This window comes from Aythya ferina (genome assembly GCF_964211825.1).
Source record: "Aythya ferina genome assembly, chromosome: 33".
NCBI lineage: Eukaryota > Metazoa > Chordata > Aves > Anseriformes > Anatidae > Aythya > Aythya ferina.
Window position 1 is genome coordinate 756,933 of NC_140330.1, and position 13,014 is coordinate 769,946.

General features: G+C 66.9%; 1 protein-coding gene across 2 annotated transcripts in view; it reads left to right on the plus strand.

Moving 5' to 3' along the window:
* The window catches only part of NOTCH3 (notch receptor 3), a 36,271-nt gene extending 27,252 nt beyond the window's left edge, over positions 1 to 9,019 (plus strand). The window contains exons 28-34 of one of the 2 annotated variants that reach the window (XM_084501630.1): positions 863 to 1,076; positions 1,830 to 1,914; positions 2,368 to 2,530; positions 2,936 to 3,240; positions 4,253 to 4,400; positions 5,110 to 5,207; positions 7,486 to 9,017. In XM_084501630.1, coding sequence (XP_084357756.1) covers positions 863 to 1,076; positions 1,830 to 1,914; positions 2,368 to 2,530; positions 2,936 to 3,240; positions 4,253 to 4,400; positions 5,110 to 5,207; positions 7,486 to 8,538 — 2,066 coding nt within the window. In that variant the 3' untranslated portion in view covers positions 8,539 to 9,017. Of the gene's footprint in view, positions 1 to 862; positions 1,077 to 1,829; positions 1,915 to 2,367; positions 2,531 to 2,935; positions 3,241 to 4,252; positions 4,401 to 5,109; positions 5,208 to 7,485 lie in introns of both variants that reach the window. The other variant, XM_084501631.1, reaches the window with a different exon arrangement.
* The last annotated feature ends 3,995 nt before the right edge of the window (positions 9,020 to 13,014 follow it).

The following is a 13,014-nucleotide window of genomic DNA, read 5'->3' on the forward strand; positions in this document are numbered from 1 at the left end:
GGGATGGGTGTCCCCAATTGAATGGGTGTCCCCATGGTGCCAGCACCCCACTGGTGTCCCTACTGGGATGGGTGACCCCAATGGGATGGGTGGCTCCATTGTCCCAGTACCCTGATGGTGTCCCTAATGGGATGGGTGACCCCAATGGGATGGGTGTCCCCAATGGGATGGGTGTCTCCAAGGTCCCAGTATCCTTATGGTGGCCCCAATGAGATGGGTGTCCCCATGGTGCCAGCAGCCCACTGGTGACCCCAGCACCCCACTGGTGTCCCCAGCACCTTATGGTGTCCCTAATGGGATGGGTGACCCCAATGGAATGGGTGTCCCCAGTGGGATGGGTGGTTCCATGGTCCCAGTACCCTTATAGTGGCTCCAATGGGATGGGTGTCCCCAGTGGGATGGGTGACCCCAATGGGATGGGTGGCTCCATGGTCCCAGTACCCTTATGGTGTCCCCAATGGGATGGGTGTCCCTAATGGGATGGATGGCCCCAATGGGATGGGTGACCCAATGGTGCCATCACCCCACTGGTGTCCCCAGCACCCTTATGGTGTCCCCAGTGGGATGGGTGGCCCCAATGGGATGGGTGGCTCCATGGTCCCAGTACCCTGATGGTGCCCCTAATGGGACGGGTGGCCCCATGGTGCCAGCACCCAGATGGTGCCCCCAGTAGGATGGTTCCCCCCAGCACCCCGCTGGTGTCCCCAGCACCCAGGTGTCCTCAGCACCCTGATGGTGCCCCTACTGGGATGGGTGGCCCCATGGTGCCAGCACCCCACTGGTGCCCCCAGCACCCCACTGGTCCCCCCAGCCCCCCCGGCGTCCCCGTGCTGCCTCCGCCCTGACCGCCCCCATCCCGCAGGGGACAAACTCCCCGAGGAGCCGGACCCGGTGCGGCTGCTGCCGCTGGTGGTGGTGGGGGGCCTGATCCTGCTGGCCATCGCCGTACTGGGAGTACTGGTGGCGCGGCGCAAGCGGGAGCACAGCACCCTCTGGTTCCCCGAGGGCTTCAGCCTGGCCAAGGGCAGCAACAAGGACCGGAGGGAGCCCGTGGGGCAGGATGCCCTGGGCATGAAGTGAGGACTGGGGGGCACTGGGGGGAACTGGGGGGCACTGGGAGTGGGTTGTGGGGGAGCTGGGGGGCACTGGGATGGGGGAATGGGGGAGCTGGGGGGATACTGGGGCAACTGGGGGGCACTGGGATTGGGATGGGGGAGCTGGGGGCACTGGGATGGGGAGATGGGGGAGCTGGGGGGATACTGGGGCAACTGGGGGGCACTGGGATGGTGGGAATGAGGGAGCTGGGGGGCACTGGGATGGGGGAATGAGGAAGCTGGGGGGCAGTGGGGCAACCGGGGGGGAACTGGGATTGGTTTTGGGGGAAGTTAGGAGCACTGGGATTGGGGTGGGGGAGCTGGGGGCACTGGGATGGGGGGATGGATGGGGGAGCTGGGGGGCACTGGGGCAACTGGGGGCACTGGGATGGGGGAGCTGGGGGCACTGGGATGGGGGGATGGATGGGGGAGCTGGGGGGCACTGGGGCAACTGGGGGGCACTGGGATTGGGAAGCTAGGAGCACTGGGGATGGGGGGATGAGGGAGCTGGGGGGTACTGGGGCAACTGGGAGGCACTGGGGTAGGCGGCAGGGGGAGTACTGGGGCAACTGGGGGACACTGGGATGGTGGGAATGAAGGAGCTGGGGGGCACTGGGGCAACTGGGGGGCACTGGGGATGATGGGGATGTGGGAACCGGGGGGGGTACTGGTGCAGCTGGGGGTGCCCCCACCCAGAGTGGCTGACACCTGCCCTCCCCCCCCCCACCCCCCCAGGACGATGGGGAAGGGCGAGAGCCTGGTGGGGGAGCCCTCGGAGGAGTGGTCGGAGGGCGCCTGCCCCGAGGCCAAGAGGCTCAAGGTACTGGGGGGGGGGGCACCGGGGGGGGTCATTGGGGGGGGGGGGCACGGGGTCCCAGTACACCCCCCCCAGCAGGGTGTCCCCTTAGCCCCAGCTTTGGTCTGGGTGCCCCCATGGGTGGGGGTCCCAGAGCCCCTGATTTTGGGTGCCCCCATGGGTGGGGGTCCCAGCACCCCCATGTCTGGGTGCCCCCATGGGTGGGGGTCCCAGCACCCTCACTTCTGGACACCCATACAGACGGGGGGGGTCCCAACACCCTCATAGGTGGGTGGGGGTCCTGGCACCCCCCATTGAACACCCCCATGGGTGCACGGGGGGGGGTCCCAGCACCCTCACCCCGGGCATCTTCACGGGTGTGGGGGCCCCGTACCCCAGCACCCTTTTGTGTGGGGGGTCCCTCACCCCCCCCCCAAAAAAAAAAAAAAAAACAGTGACAGTGGGGGGGTCCGTCAGGTGGAGGAGGGGGGCGCAGAGCCCCAGGACCCCGTGGACTGCCGCCAGTGGACCCAGCATCACCTGGTGGCGGCCGACATCCGCATGCCCCCCACCATGGCGCTGACCCCCCCCCAGGGGGAGTTCGACTCCGACTGCGTGGACGTCAACGTCCGAGGGCCAGGTGGGGCAAGGGGGGGTGAAAGGGGGGGCGCTGGGGGAACCCCGTGGGGTTGGGGGCGTTGTGGGGTCAGGTGGGTGGAGGTGGGGCATGGGGGACCCCAATGGGGATGGGGGGGCGTTATAGGGTCAGGTAGGATGGACATGGGGCACGGTGGACCACCATAAGTTTGGGGGGGCGTTGTAGGGTCAGGTAGGATGCCCTGTGGGACCACCATGGGCATGGGGCCACCACGGCCCTTGTAGGGCCACCGTGGGGCCATCATGGGTATGGGAGACGTATGGGGCCAAGAGTAGGATGGGACGGGACGAGGAGGCTCCCACGGCTTTTGGGGCCAGCTGGGACCTGGTAGGGACTGATTTAGGGTCCGAGGCCACCAGGAGACCCCCCTCCCCGTGTCCCCCGCAGATGGCTTCACGCCGCTGATGCTGGCCTCCTTCTGCGGGGGCGGCGTGGAGGCCGAGGTGGCCGAGGATGAGGAGGGCGAGGACGCCTCGGCCGGCATCATCGGCGACCTCATCTGCCAGGGCGCCAGCCTGGGCGCCCAGACGGATCGCACGGGCGAGACCGCCCTGCACCTCGCCGCCCGCTACGCCCGCGCCGACGCCGCCAAGCGCCTCCTGGACGCCGGCGCCGACACCAACGCCCAGGACAACACCGGGCGCACCCCGCTGCACGCCGCTGTCACCGCCGACGCGCAGGGCGTCTTCCAGGTGGGGGCGCCCGGCGCGGTCGTGGGGTGCCCGGTGTGGTTATGGGGCGCCCAGCGTGGTTATATGGGGCGCCCAGCGTGGTTATATGGGGCACCCAGCATCATCATGGGGCACCCAGCATCATCATAGGGCACCCAGCGTGGTCATGGGGCACCCAACGTGGTTATGGGGTGCCCCGCATGGTTATATGGGGCACCCATCGTCATCATGGGGCACCCAACGTAGTTATGGGGCACCCAGCAAGGTCCTGGGGCACCCAGTTTCATCATGGGACACCCAACATGGTTATGGGGCACCCAGTATGATTATGGGGCTCCCAGCGTGGTCATGGGGCACCCAACGTAGCTATGGGGCACCTGGCAAGGTCATTTGGCACCCAGATGATTGTGGGGCACCCGACATGGTTATGGGACAACCAGCATGGTCATTGGGGCACCCAACACAGTTATGGGGCACCTGACATGGTTAAGGGGCGCCCAGCAAGGTCAGTGGTTGTAGGGCATTGCCTGCTGTCATAGGGTCAGGGGGTGCCTCCACAGGTCATGGGGTGCCACCATGGGTCATGGGGTGCCACCATGGGTCATGAGGTGCCACCATCAGTCATGGGGTGTCACTATTGGTCATGGGGCATCACCATTGGTCATGGGGTGCCACCATGGGTAATGAGGTGCCACTATCAGTCATGGGGTGCTACCATCGGTCATGGGGTGCCACCATGGGTCATGGGGTGCCACCCTCGGTCATGGGGTACCACTGTTGGTCATGGGGTGCCACCATCGGTCATGGGGTGCCACCACGGGTCACCCCACCATGGGGCACCCACCAAGACACCAGGACTTGCGCGCTGCCCCGATGAACCCCCACGTGCCCCGGAGCCCCGCCGCACTCCCCAACTCCCAACAACCCCACTGTGGGGCACCCCCTTACCCCTACCTCCACCGCACCCCCAATTCCACCCCCCCCTCACCCCGCTGCCCCCCCCACCCCCCCCCACTCCCCTCCCCACCCCCAGATCCTGATCCGGAACCGCTCGACCGACCTGGACGCCCGCATGGCCGACGGCTCCACCGCGCTCATCCTGGCGGCGCGCCTGGCGGTGGAGGGCATGGTGGAGGAGCTCATCGCCTGCCACGCCGACGTCAACGCCGTCGATGAGACCGGTGGGGGGGGGGTTTTGGGGGGGGGGGGGGTCTGGAGGGGGGTTGGTGGGGTGCTAGGGGGGGCAGGGAGGTGTCCTGGGGGTGGTCTGGGGGTGTTTTGGGGGACCTGGGGGTGTTTTGGGGGGGTCTGGGGGGGTCTAGGGGTGTCCTGGGGGTGTTTGAGGGGGTCCTGGGGGGGTCTGGGGGTGTCCTGGCGGGGCCTGGGGGTGTTTTGGGGTGTTTTGGGGGTGTCCTGGGGGGGGGGCTGGGGGTGTCCTTTGGGGACCTGGGGGTGTCTGGGGAGTTCTGGGGTGTCCTGGGGGCGTCCGGGGGGGGCTGGGGGTGTCCTGGGGGGACCTGGTGGGGTCTAGGGGTGTCCTGGAGGGGGTCTGGGGGTGTCCTGGGGGGGGTCTGGGGGTGTTTTGTGGTGTCCTGGGGGTATCCTGGGGGATGTGGGTGTGTCCTGGGTGTGTCCTTGGTGGGGGGGGGCTGGGGTGTCCTTGGGCCACCTGGGGGGTCTAGGGGTGTCCTGGGGGGGTCCTGGGGGCATCCTGAGGGTGTCTGGGGGTGTCGGGGGCGGGGGCTGGGGGTGTCCTTAGGGGACCTGGGGGGGTCTGGGGGTGTCCTTGAGGGGGGGCTGGGGGTGTTCTGGGGGCACCTGGGGGTGTCTGGGGGTGCCCATGGGGTTCTGGGGGGGGTCCCGGTCTCACCCTCCTGTGCCCCCCCCCAGGGAAATCCGCCCTGCACTGGGCGGCGGCCGTGAACAACATGGAGGCGACGCTGGCGCTGCTGAAGAACGGGGCCAACAAGGACATGCAGGACAGCAAGGTGGGGGGGCGACCCCACAGGGACCCCCGCCCCCAATAGGGGACCCCCCAACGTCCAGCTGCCCCCCAGACCCCGTTCCCCTGGGGCCTGCGCACCCCACAGCCCCGGGAGATGCCCCATTGACCCCAAGATGTGTCCCATTGACCCCATTGACCCTAGGAGCCACCCCATTGATCCCATTACCCTCAGGAGATGCCCCATTGACCCCAAGAGGTGTCCCATTGACCCCGTTAACCCAGCGAGATGCCCCATTGACCCCAACAAGTGTCCCATTGATCCCATTGACCCCAAGAGGTGTCCCATTGACCCCAAGATGTGTCCCATTGACCCCATTGACCCTAGGAGCCACCCCATTGATCCCATTACCCCCAGGAGATGTCCCATTGACCCCAAGAGGTGTCCCATTGACCCCATTGACCCCAGGAGATGCCCCATTGATCCCATTGCCCCCAGGAGCTGTCCCCATTGCCCCAGAGAGCTGCCCCACTGATTTCATTGACCCCAAGAGGTGTCCCATTGACCCCATTAACCCAGCGAGATGCCCCATTGACCCCAACAAGTGTCCCATTGATCCCATTGACCCCAACAGGTGTCTCATTGACCCCATTGCCCCCAGGAACTGTCCCCATTGCCCCACGGAGCCACCCCATTGATCCCATTGACCCCAACAGGTGTCCCATTGACCCCAGAAGATGTCCCATTGACCCTAATATGTGTCCCATTGACCCCTGGAGATGCCCCATTGACCCCAACAGGTGTCCTATTGATCCCATTGACCTTAGAAGATGCCCCGTTGCCCCACAGAGCCGTCCCATTGATCCCATTGACCCTAAGAGGTGTCCCATTGACCCCAAGAGGTGTCCCATTGACCCCATTAACCCAGGGAGATGCCCCATTGACCCCAACAAGTGTCCCATTGATCCCATTGACCCCAACAGGTGTCCCATTGATCCCATTGACCTTAGAAGATGCCCCGTTGCCCCACAGAGCCGTCCCATTGATCCCATTGACCCTAAGAGGTGTCCCATTGACCCCAAGAGGTGTCCCATTGACCCCATTAACCCAGGGAGATGCCCCATTGACCCCAACAAGTGTCCCATTGATCCCATTGACCCCAACAGGTGTCCCATTGATCCCATTGACCTTAGAAGATGCCCCATTGACCCCAAGAGGTGTCCCATTGACCCCATTGACCCCAGGAGATGCCCCATTGATCCCATTGCCCCCAGGAGCTGTCCCCATTGCCCCAGAGAGCTGCCCCACTGATTTCATTGACCCCAAGAGGTGTCCCATTGACCCCATTAACCCAGCGAGATGCCCCATTGACCCCAACAAGTGTCCCATTGATCCCATTGACCCCAACAGGTGTCTCATTGACCCCATTGCCCCCAGGAACTGTCCCCTTTGCCCCACGGAGCCACCCCATTGATCCCATTGCCCCCAGGAGATGTCCCCATTGCCCCAGAGAGCTGCCCCATTGATCCCATTGACCCCAACAGGTGTCCCATTGACCCCAGAAGATGTCCCATTGACCCTAATATGTGTCCCATTGACCCCTGGAGATGCCCCATTGACCCCAACAGGTGTCCTATTGATCCCATTGACCTTAGAAGATGCCCCGTTGCCCCACAGAGCCGTCCCATTGATCCCATTGACCCTAAGAGGTGTCCCATTGACCCCAAGAGGTGTCCCATTGACCCCATTAACCCAGGGAGATGCCCCATTGACCCCAACAAGTGTCCCATTGATCCCATTGACCCCAACAGGTGTCTCATTGACCCCATTGCCCCCAGGAACTGTCCCCATTGCCCCACGGAGCCACCCCATTGATCCCATTGCCCCCAGGAGATGTCCCCATTGCCCCAGTGAGCTGCCCCATTGACCCCAACAAGTGTCCCATTGATCCCATTGACCCCAAGAGGTGTCCCATTGACCCCAAGAGGTGTCCCATTGACCCCATTAACCCAGCGAGATGCCCCATTGACCCCAACAAGTGTCCCATTGATCCCATTGACCCCAAGAGGTGTCCCATTGACCCCAAGAGGTGTCCCATTGACCCCATTAACCCAGCGAGATGCCCCATTGACCCCAACAAGTGTCCCATTGATCCCATTGCCCCCATTACCCCCAGGAGCTGTCCCCATTACCCCACGGAGCCGCCCCATTGACCCCATCGCCCCCGAACCACACCCCCGTTACCCCCAATCTCTCCCCCACCACCCCCACCTCCCCCACCACCCCTTCCCTCACCCCCACCTCCCTTTCCAACCCCCCCCAGGAGGAGACCCCGCTGTTCCTGGCCGCCCGGGAGGGCAGCTACGAGGCGGCGCGCATCCTGCTGGAGCACAGCGCCAACCGCGACATCAGCGACCACCTGGACCGCCTCCCGCGGGACATCGGCCACCAGCGCCGCCACCACGACATCGTCCGCCTGCTGGACCACCACGGGGGGGGCCGCAGCCCCCCCGCCACCTCCCTGCCCCCCCCGGCGTTACTGGGGCCCCCTTCTGCTGCTTCTTCTGCTTCTTCTTCTTCCTCCGCCGCCGTCGTCGCCTTCCTGCCCCCCAAAAAGAGCCGGCGGCCCGGGGGGGGCGGGGGGAAAGGGGGTGCCAAGGGGCGCAGCAAAAAAAACGAGTGCCCCCCCGGCTTGGAGAGCTCGGTCACCTTGTCCCCCGTCGAGTCTTTGGGGTCACCCTACGGGCCCAACCCCGCGTCCCCCGGGCTTTTTGGGGTGCCCCCGCCCCCCCCCCCCACCGGGCTGGAACCGCCGCCGCCGCCGGGGCCCCCCCCTGCCTTCGCCGTCGCCCTGGGGGTGGCGAGGCTGCCGGGGGGCGCCGGGGGTCCCGTCGTCGTCCCCCCCCCACCCCCCAACTCGTCCCGTTTGGTGGCCGTCCCCTACGAGTGGCACGGCCGAGGTGCCCCCCACCCCGGGTTGGGGGCCCCCCCGCACCCCCCCTTGCCCCCTCCCCCGGGGCAAAGCTTCGCCCCCACCCTGCTGCTGCCCCCCGGCGCCGTGGGGCGCGGACCCCCACCCCGCTCCCCCCAGGGTGGGGGGGGTGGTGGTGGGGGAGGGGGCCCCCCTTATTTCCCCGGGGGGGGGGAAGAGTACGGGGGGGCCTTCCTGGGGGTGCCCAGCGAGCACCCCTACCTCACCCCCTCCCCCGAGACCCCCGAGCCCTGGGCCAGCCCCTCGCCCCCCTCCCTCCCCGACTGGTCCGAGGCCACCCCCAGCCCCAACCTGCTGGCCCCCCCCCCCCCCCAGACCCAGCTGGGCCCCCCCCTGCCCCCGCCCCCCGAGCAGCCCCCCCCCAAGAGGCAGGTGTTTGCCTGAGGGGGGAGCACCCCAAGGGCCCCCCCCCCCCCCCGACCAGCATAGGGTCCCCCCCCCAGGTATGGGGACACCCCCACCGTGGGGACACCCCCACCATGGGGATACCCCCAAGGGGACCCCCCCCAAGTGTGGGGACCCCCCCCAGCCACTCCCCACCCTGGGGACCCCCCCCCATAATGGGGACACCCCCAAATATGGGGACACCCCCCCCAGAATAGGGACCACCCTAAGTATGGGGACACCCCAAGGGATCCCCCCCCAATAATGACCCCCCCCCCCAAATATGGGGACCCCCCCCCCATAATAGGGACCCTCCCCAAGTATGGGGACACCCCAAGGGGACCCCCCCATAATGGGGACACCCCCACCTTAATGGGGACCCCCCCTATAATAGGGACCCCCCCCATAATGGGGACCCCCCCCCCAGCACCCAAGTGCCACCCCCAGCATGGGGACAACCCAGGGACCCCCCCCCACCATGGGGACCTTGGGACCACCCCCCCCATAAAGGGGACCCCCTCAGCACCCAAGTGCCACCCCCCAAAAAAAAAAAACAAAAAAAAACCTACATTTTTAAGCTCATTTTGGGGGGGAAAATGTTAATTTTTACACTGCCCCCCCCCGTTGTGTCCCGGGACCCCCCCCAGTCTGGGATCCCCCCCCGAGTACAGGGACCCCCAGATTGGCCCCCCCCCCCATTTTGGGACCCCCTCCAGTGTGGGATGCCCCCCCCAGCTCACACCCCCCCCCATTTAGGGGACTCCCCCCCCCACCATCAAAGTCCCCCCCCCCCCATGTCCTGGGACCCCCAATGTTGGGGACCCCCCCTCCCTTTGTGCCCCCTCCCCCAATTATGCCCCCCCCCCATCCCTGCCCCCCCCCTTGAGCCCCCCCCCCCCATTTTCGGGCACTTCATCACATTCCAGCCCCCACCCCCCCGAGCCCCCCCACGCCCCCCCCCCACTGGCAGCTCACCCCCCCCCGGGGGGGGCACCACGGTATGACGTCACAGCGCCCCCCCCCCCCTTTTTCCCTGCTTGGGCCCCGCCCCCTCGGGACCCCCCCGGGGCGGGGCCAGGCCCTGTACAGCCCCCCCCGCCCCCCCCCAAAAAATAAAGGCTCGTGACCCCCCCCCCGCCTTGTGCTTTTTGGGATCGCCCCCCCCCCCCTTTACACACGCGTGTGCAAGCAGAGCCCTTGCACACGCGTCCCTCGTGCAAGCCCCCCCCCCCGTGCACAGGTGCCCCTGGCACGTGGGAATTTTGCACGCCCCCCCCCTTGCACAAGGACCCCTTGCACACGCACACACCCCTTGCACACGCACCCCAAGTTTTGCACGCGCACCCCTTGCAAGCAAGGGCACCCCCCCTTGCACGCCCGCCCCCCTGCACGTGCATTTTGCACACCCAACCCCCATGTACAAGTGCCTTGCACGTGCAGCCGTTGCACACTCGCTCCTCACATGCACGCCCCTCGCGCAGCCCCCCCCCTGCCCGTGCAAACGCTGCGCACACCCATCTTTGCACACGCACCCCGTGCACAGGCGGCCTTGCACTTGCAAGCTCTGCACGTGCACCCCTTGCACACCCACCCCCTGTACATGCAGTTTGCACACGCATCCTTGCACTCACCCCTGCACATTCCCTCCTTGCACGTGCACGCTTTGCATGTACACCCCTTGCACAATCACCCTGTGCACGCTCACCCATGCACAAACACCCCTTGCACACTCACTCCTTGCACACCCACACATGCACAAACTCCCCTTGCACACCCACCCCCTGAACACCTACCCCCTGCACACTCCCTCTGTGCACATGCACGCTTTGCACGTACACCCCTTGCACAATCACCCTGTGCACACCCACCCACCCACGCACAAACTCCCCTTGCACACTCACCCCCGTGCACACTCACCCATGCACAAACGCCCCTTGCAAACCCCACACCGTGCACAGACACACACGCATCAACTCCCCTCGCACACCCACCCTGGTAAAAAACACCCCTTGCACACTCACCATTGCACACCCAGCCCCTGCACACTCACCCCGTGCACACTCCCTCCTTGAACATGCATGCCTTGCACGTACACCCCTTGCACAATCACTCTGTGCACGCCGCACCCCTTGCACACCTAACCCCATGCAGAAACACCCCTTGCACACCCACCCTGTGCACACCGCACCCCTTGCACACCCAACCCCATGCACAGACGCCCTGCATACACTCACCCCGTGCACACTCACCCTGTGCACAAACACCCCTTGCACGCTCACCTCATGCATAAACACCCTGCACACCCACCCTTGCACACTCGCCCCTTGCACACTCACCACTGCACACCCACCCATGCACAAACGCCCTTGCACACTCACCCCATGCACACTCACCCCATGCACTAATGCCCCTTGCACACCCACCCCCTGCACACCCACCCCTTGCACACTCACCCTTGCACGCCCACCCATGTGCACCCAGCCTTGCACACCCACCCCCTTGCACACCCACCCTTGCACACCCACCCCCTCCCTTACCCCCCCCCCCGTGCACACCCACCCCTTGCACAAGCAGTTTCTCGGGGGGGGGGGGTGAGGGGCAGGAGGGGGGTCTGGGGGTGCCGGCGGGGGGGGGCACCATTCCCCCCCCCCCCCCCTTTAATCCTCCCCGCGGCGGCTCCGGGGATTAGTGGAGGGTTGGGGGGGGGTGGAACTGGTGGAACTGGTGGAACTGGGAGGGGGGAGGGGAGGGGAGGGGAGGGGCGGGGCACGCCCCGCAGCGCCACCGCGCCCTGTCCCCGGTGTCCCCCCCCCGGGGGCCCCAATGCCCCCCCCCCCAGTGTCCCCCAGTGTCCCCAGTGCCCCCCCCCAGTGTCCTCCCAGTGCCTCCCAGTGTCCCCAGTCCCCCCTCCAGTGCCCCCAACGCCCCCCCCGTGTCCTCCCAGTGCCCCCCCCCCCCCCCCCGTGTCCCCCCCCCCCGTGTCCCCATCCCCGGCCCCGCGTTGCCATGGCCGCTGGCAGGAAAATAGGGCACGGGGGGGGGGGCGGGGGGGGCACGGCCACGGGGGGAGGGGACACGGACACGCGGGGGGGGGACCGGGGTGGGAGGGCCACGCGTGTGCATGCACCAGTGCTCCCAGTGCCTCCCAGTTCACCCAGTAGCCCCCCCCCCGTGCCCCCCAGTTCCTTGCAGCTCTCCCAGTTCCCCCAGTCTTTCCCAGTAGCCCCCCCCAGTACCTCCCAGTAGCTCCCAGTTCTCCCCATTGTCCCCCGCCTCCCACAATTCCCACATTGTCCCCCAGTTTCCCCCCAGTGTCCCCCAGTCACCCCAGTCCCTCCCAGTTCCCCCGGTCCCTCCACTCCCCCTAACATCCCCCAGTTCTCCCAGTTTTCCCAGTCCCCCCAGTGCCCCCTTAGCGTCCCCCAGTCCTCCCCAGTCCCCTGTGCCCCCTCATCCCCCCCAGTGCCCCCCAGTCCCTCCCAGTTCTCCCAGTGCATCCCCAGCCATCCCAGCATCCCCCAGTTCCTCCCAGTACTCCCAGTATCCCTCCCAGTTCTCCCAGTCCCCCTAACGTCCCCCAGTGCTCCCAGTCCCCCCAGTGCACCCCCAGCCACTCCAGCATCCCCCAGTTCCTCCCAGTATTCCCACTATCCCTCTCAGTTCTCCCAGTCCCCCCAGTCCCCCTAATGTCCCCCAGTCCCCCCAGTGTCTCCCCAGCATCCCCCAGTTCCTCCCAGTACTCCCAGTATCCCTCCTGGTTCTCCCAGTTTCCCCTAGTCCCCTCCCAGTCCCCCCACTCCCCCCAGTGTCCCCCAATTCCCCCAGTGCCCTCCCAGTGCTCCCAGTCCCCCCAGTCCCCCCCAGTTCCCCCCACTCCCCCTAGTGTCCCCCAGTCCCTCCCAGTGTCCCCCCAGTGTTCCCCAATTCCCCCAGTGCCCCCCCAGTGCTCCAGTCCCCCCAGTTCCTCCCAGTACTCCCAGTATCCCTCCCAGTTCTCCCAGCTCCCCCTATTCCCTCCCACTCCCCCTACTCCCCCTAGCGTCCCCCAGTCCCCCCCAGTCCCTCCCAGTCCCCCCCCCCAGCCCCTCCCCTCCGGCACCAGCCCGCGGGGGGGCGGGCAGGAGCAGGGGGCGGGGCGCACCTGCGGTCACGTGCCGCGGCCCCGCCCCCTCACGCACCTGGGGCCGCGCCCGCCGCCGCCGAGCCGCGCCGGGCCCACCCGAACCCCCCCGAACCCTCCCCGAACCTTTCCGAACCCTCCCGAACCCTCCCCGAGCCCACCCGAACCTTTCCGAACCCTCCCCGAACCCCTCCCCGAGCCCCTCCCCGAGCCCACCCGACCCCTTCCGAAACCTTGCCGAACCTTGCCGAGGGTTCCCGAGCGGCCCGGAGCCGCCTGACGGAGCCTCCCGGTGCCCCCCCCCCCCCCTTCCCGGGACCCCCACCCCCGGCCCCGGGACCCCCCCCCCGGTTACC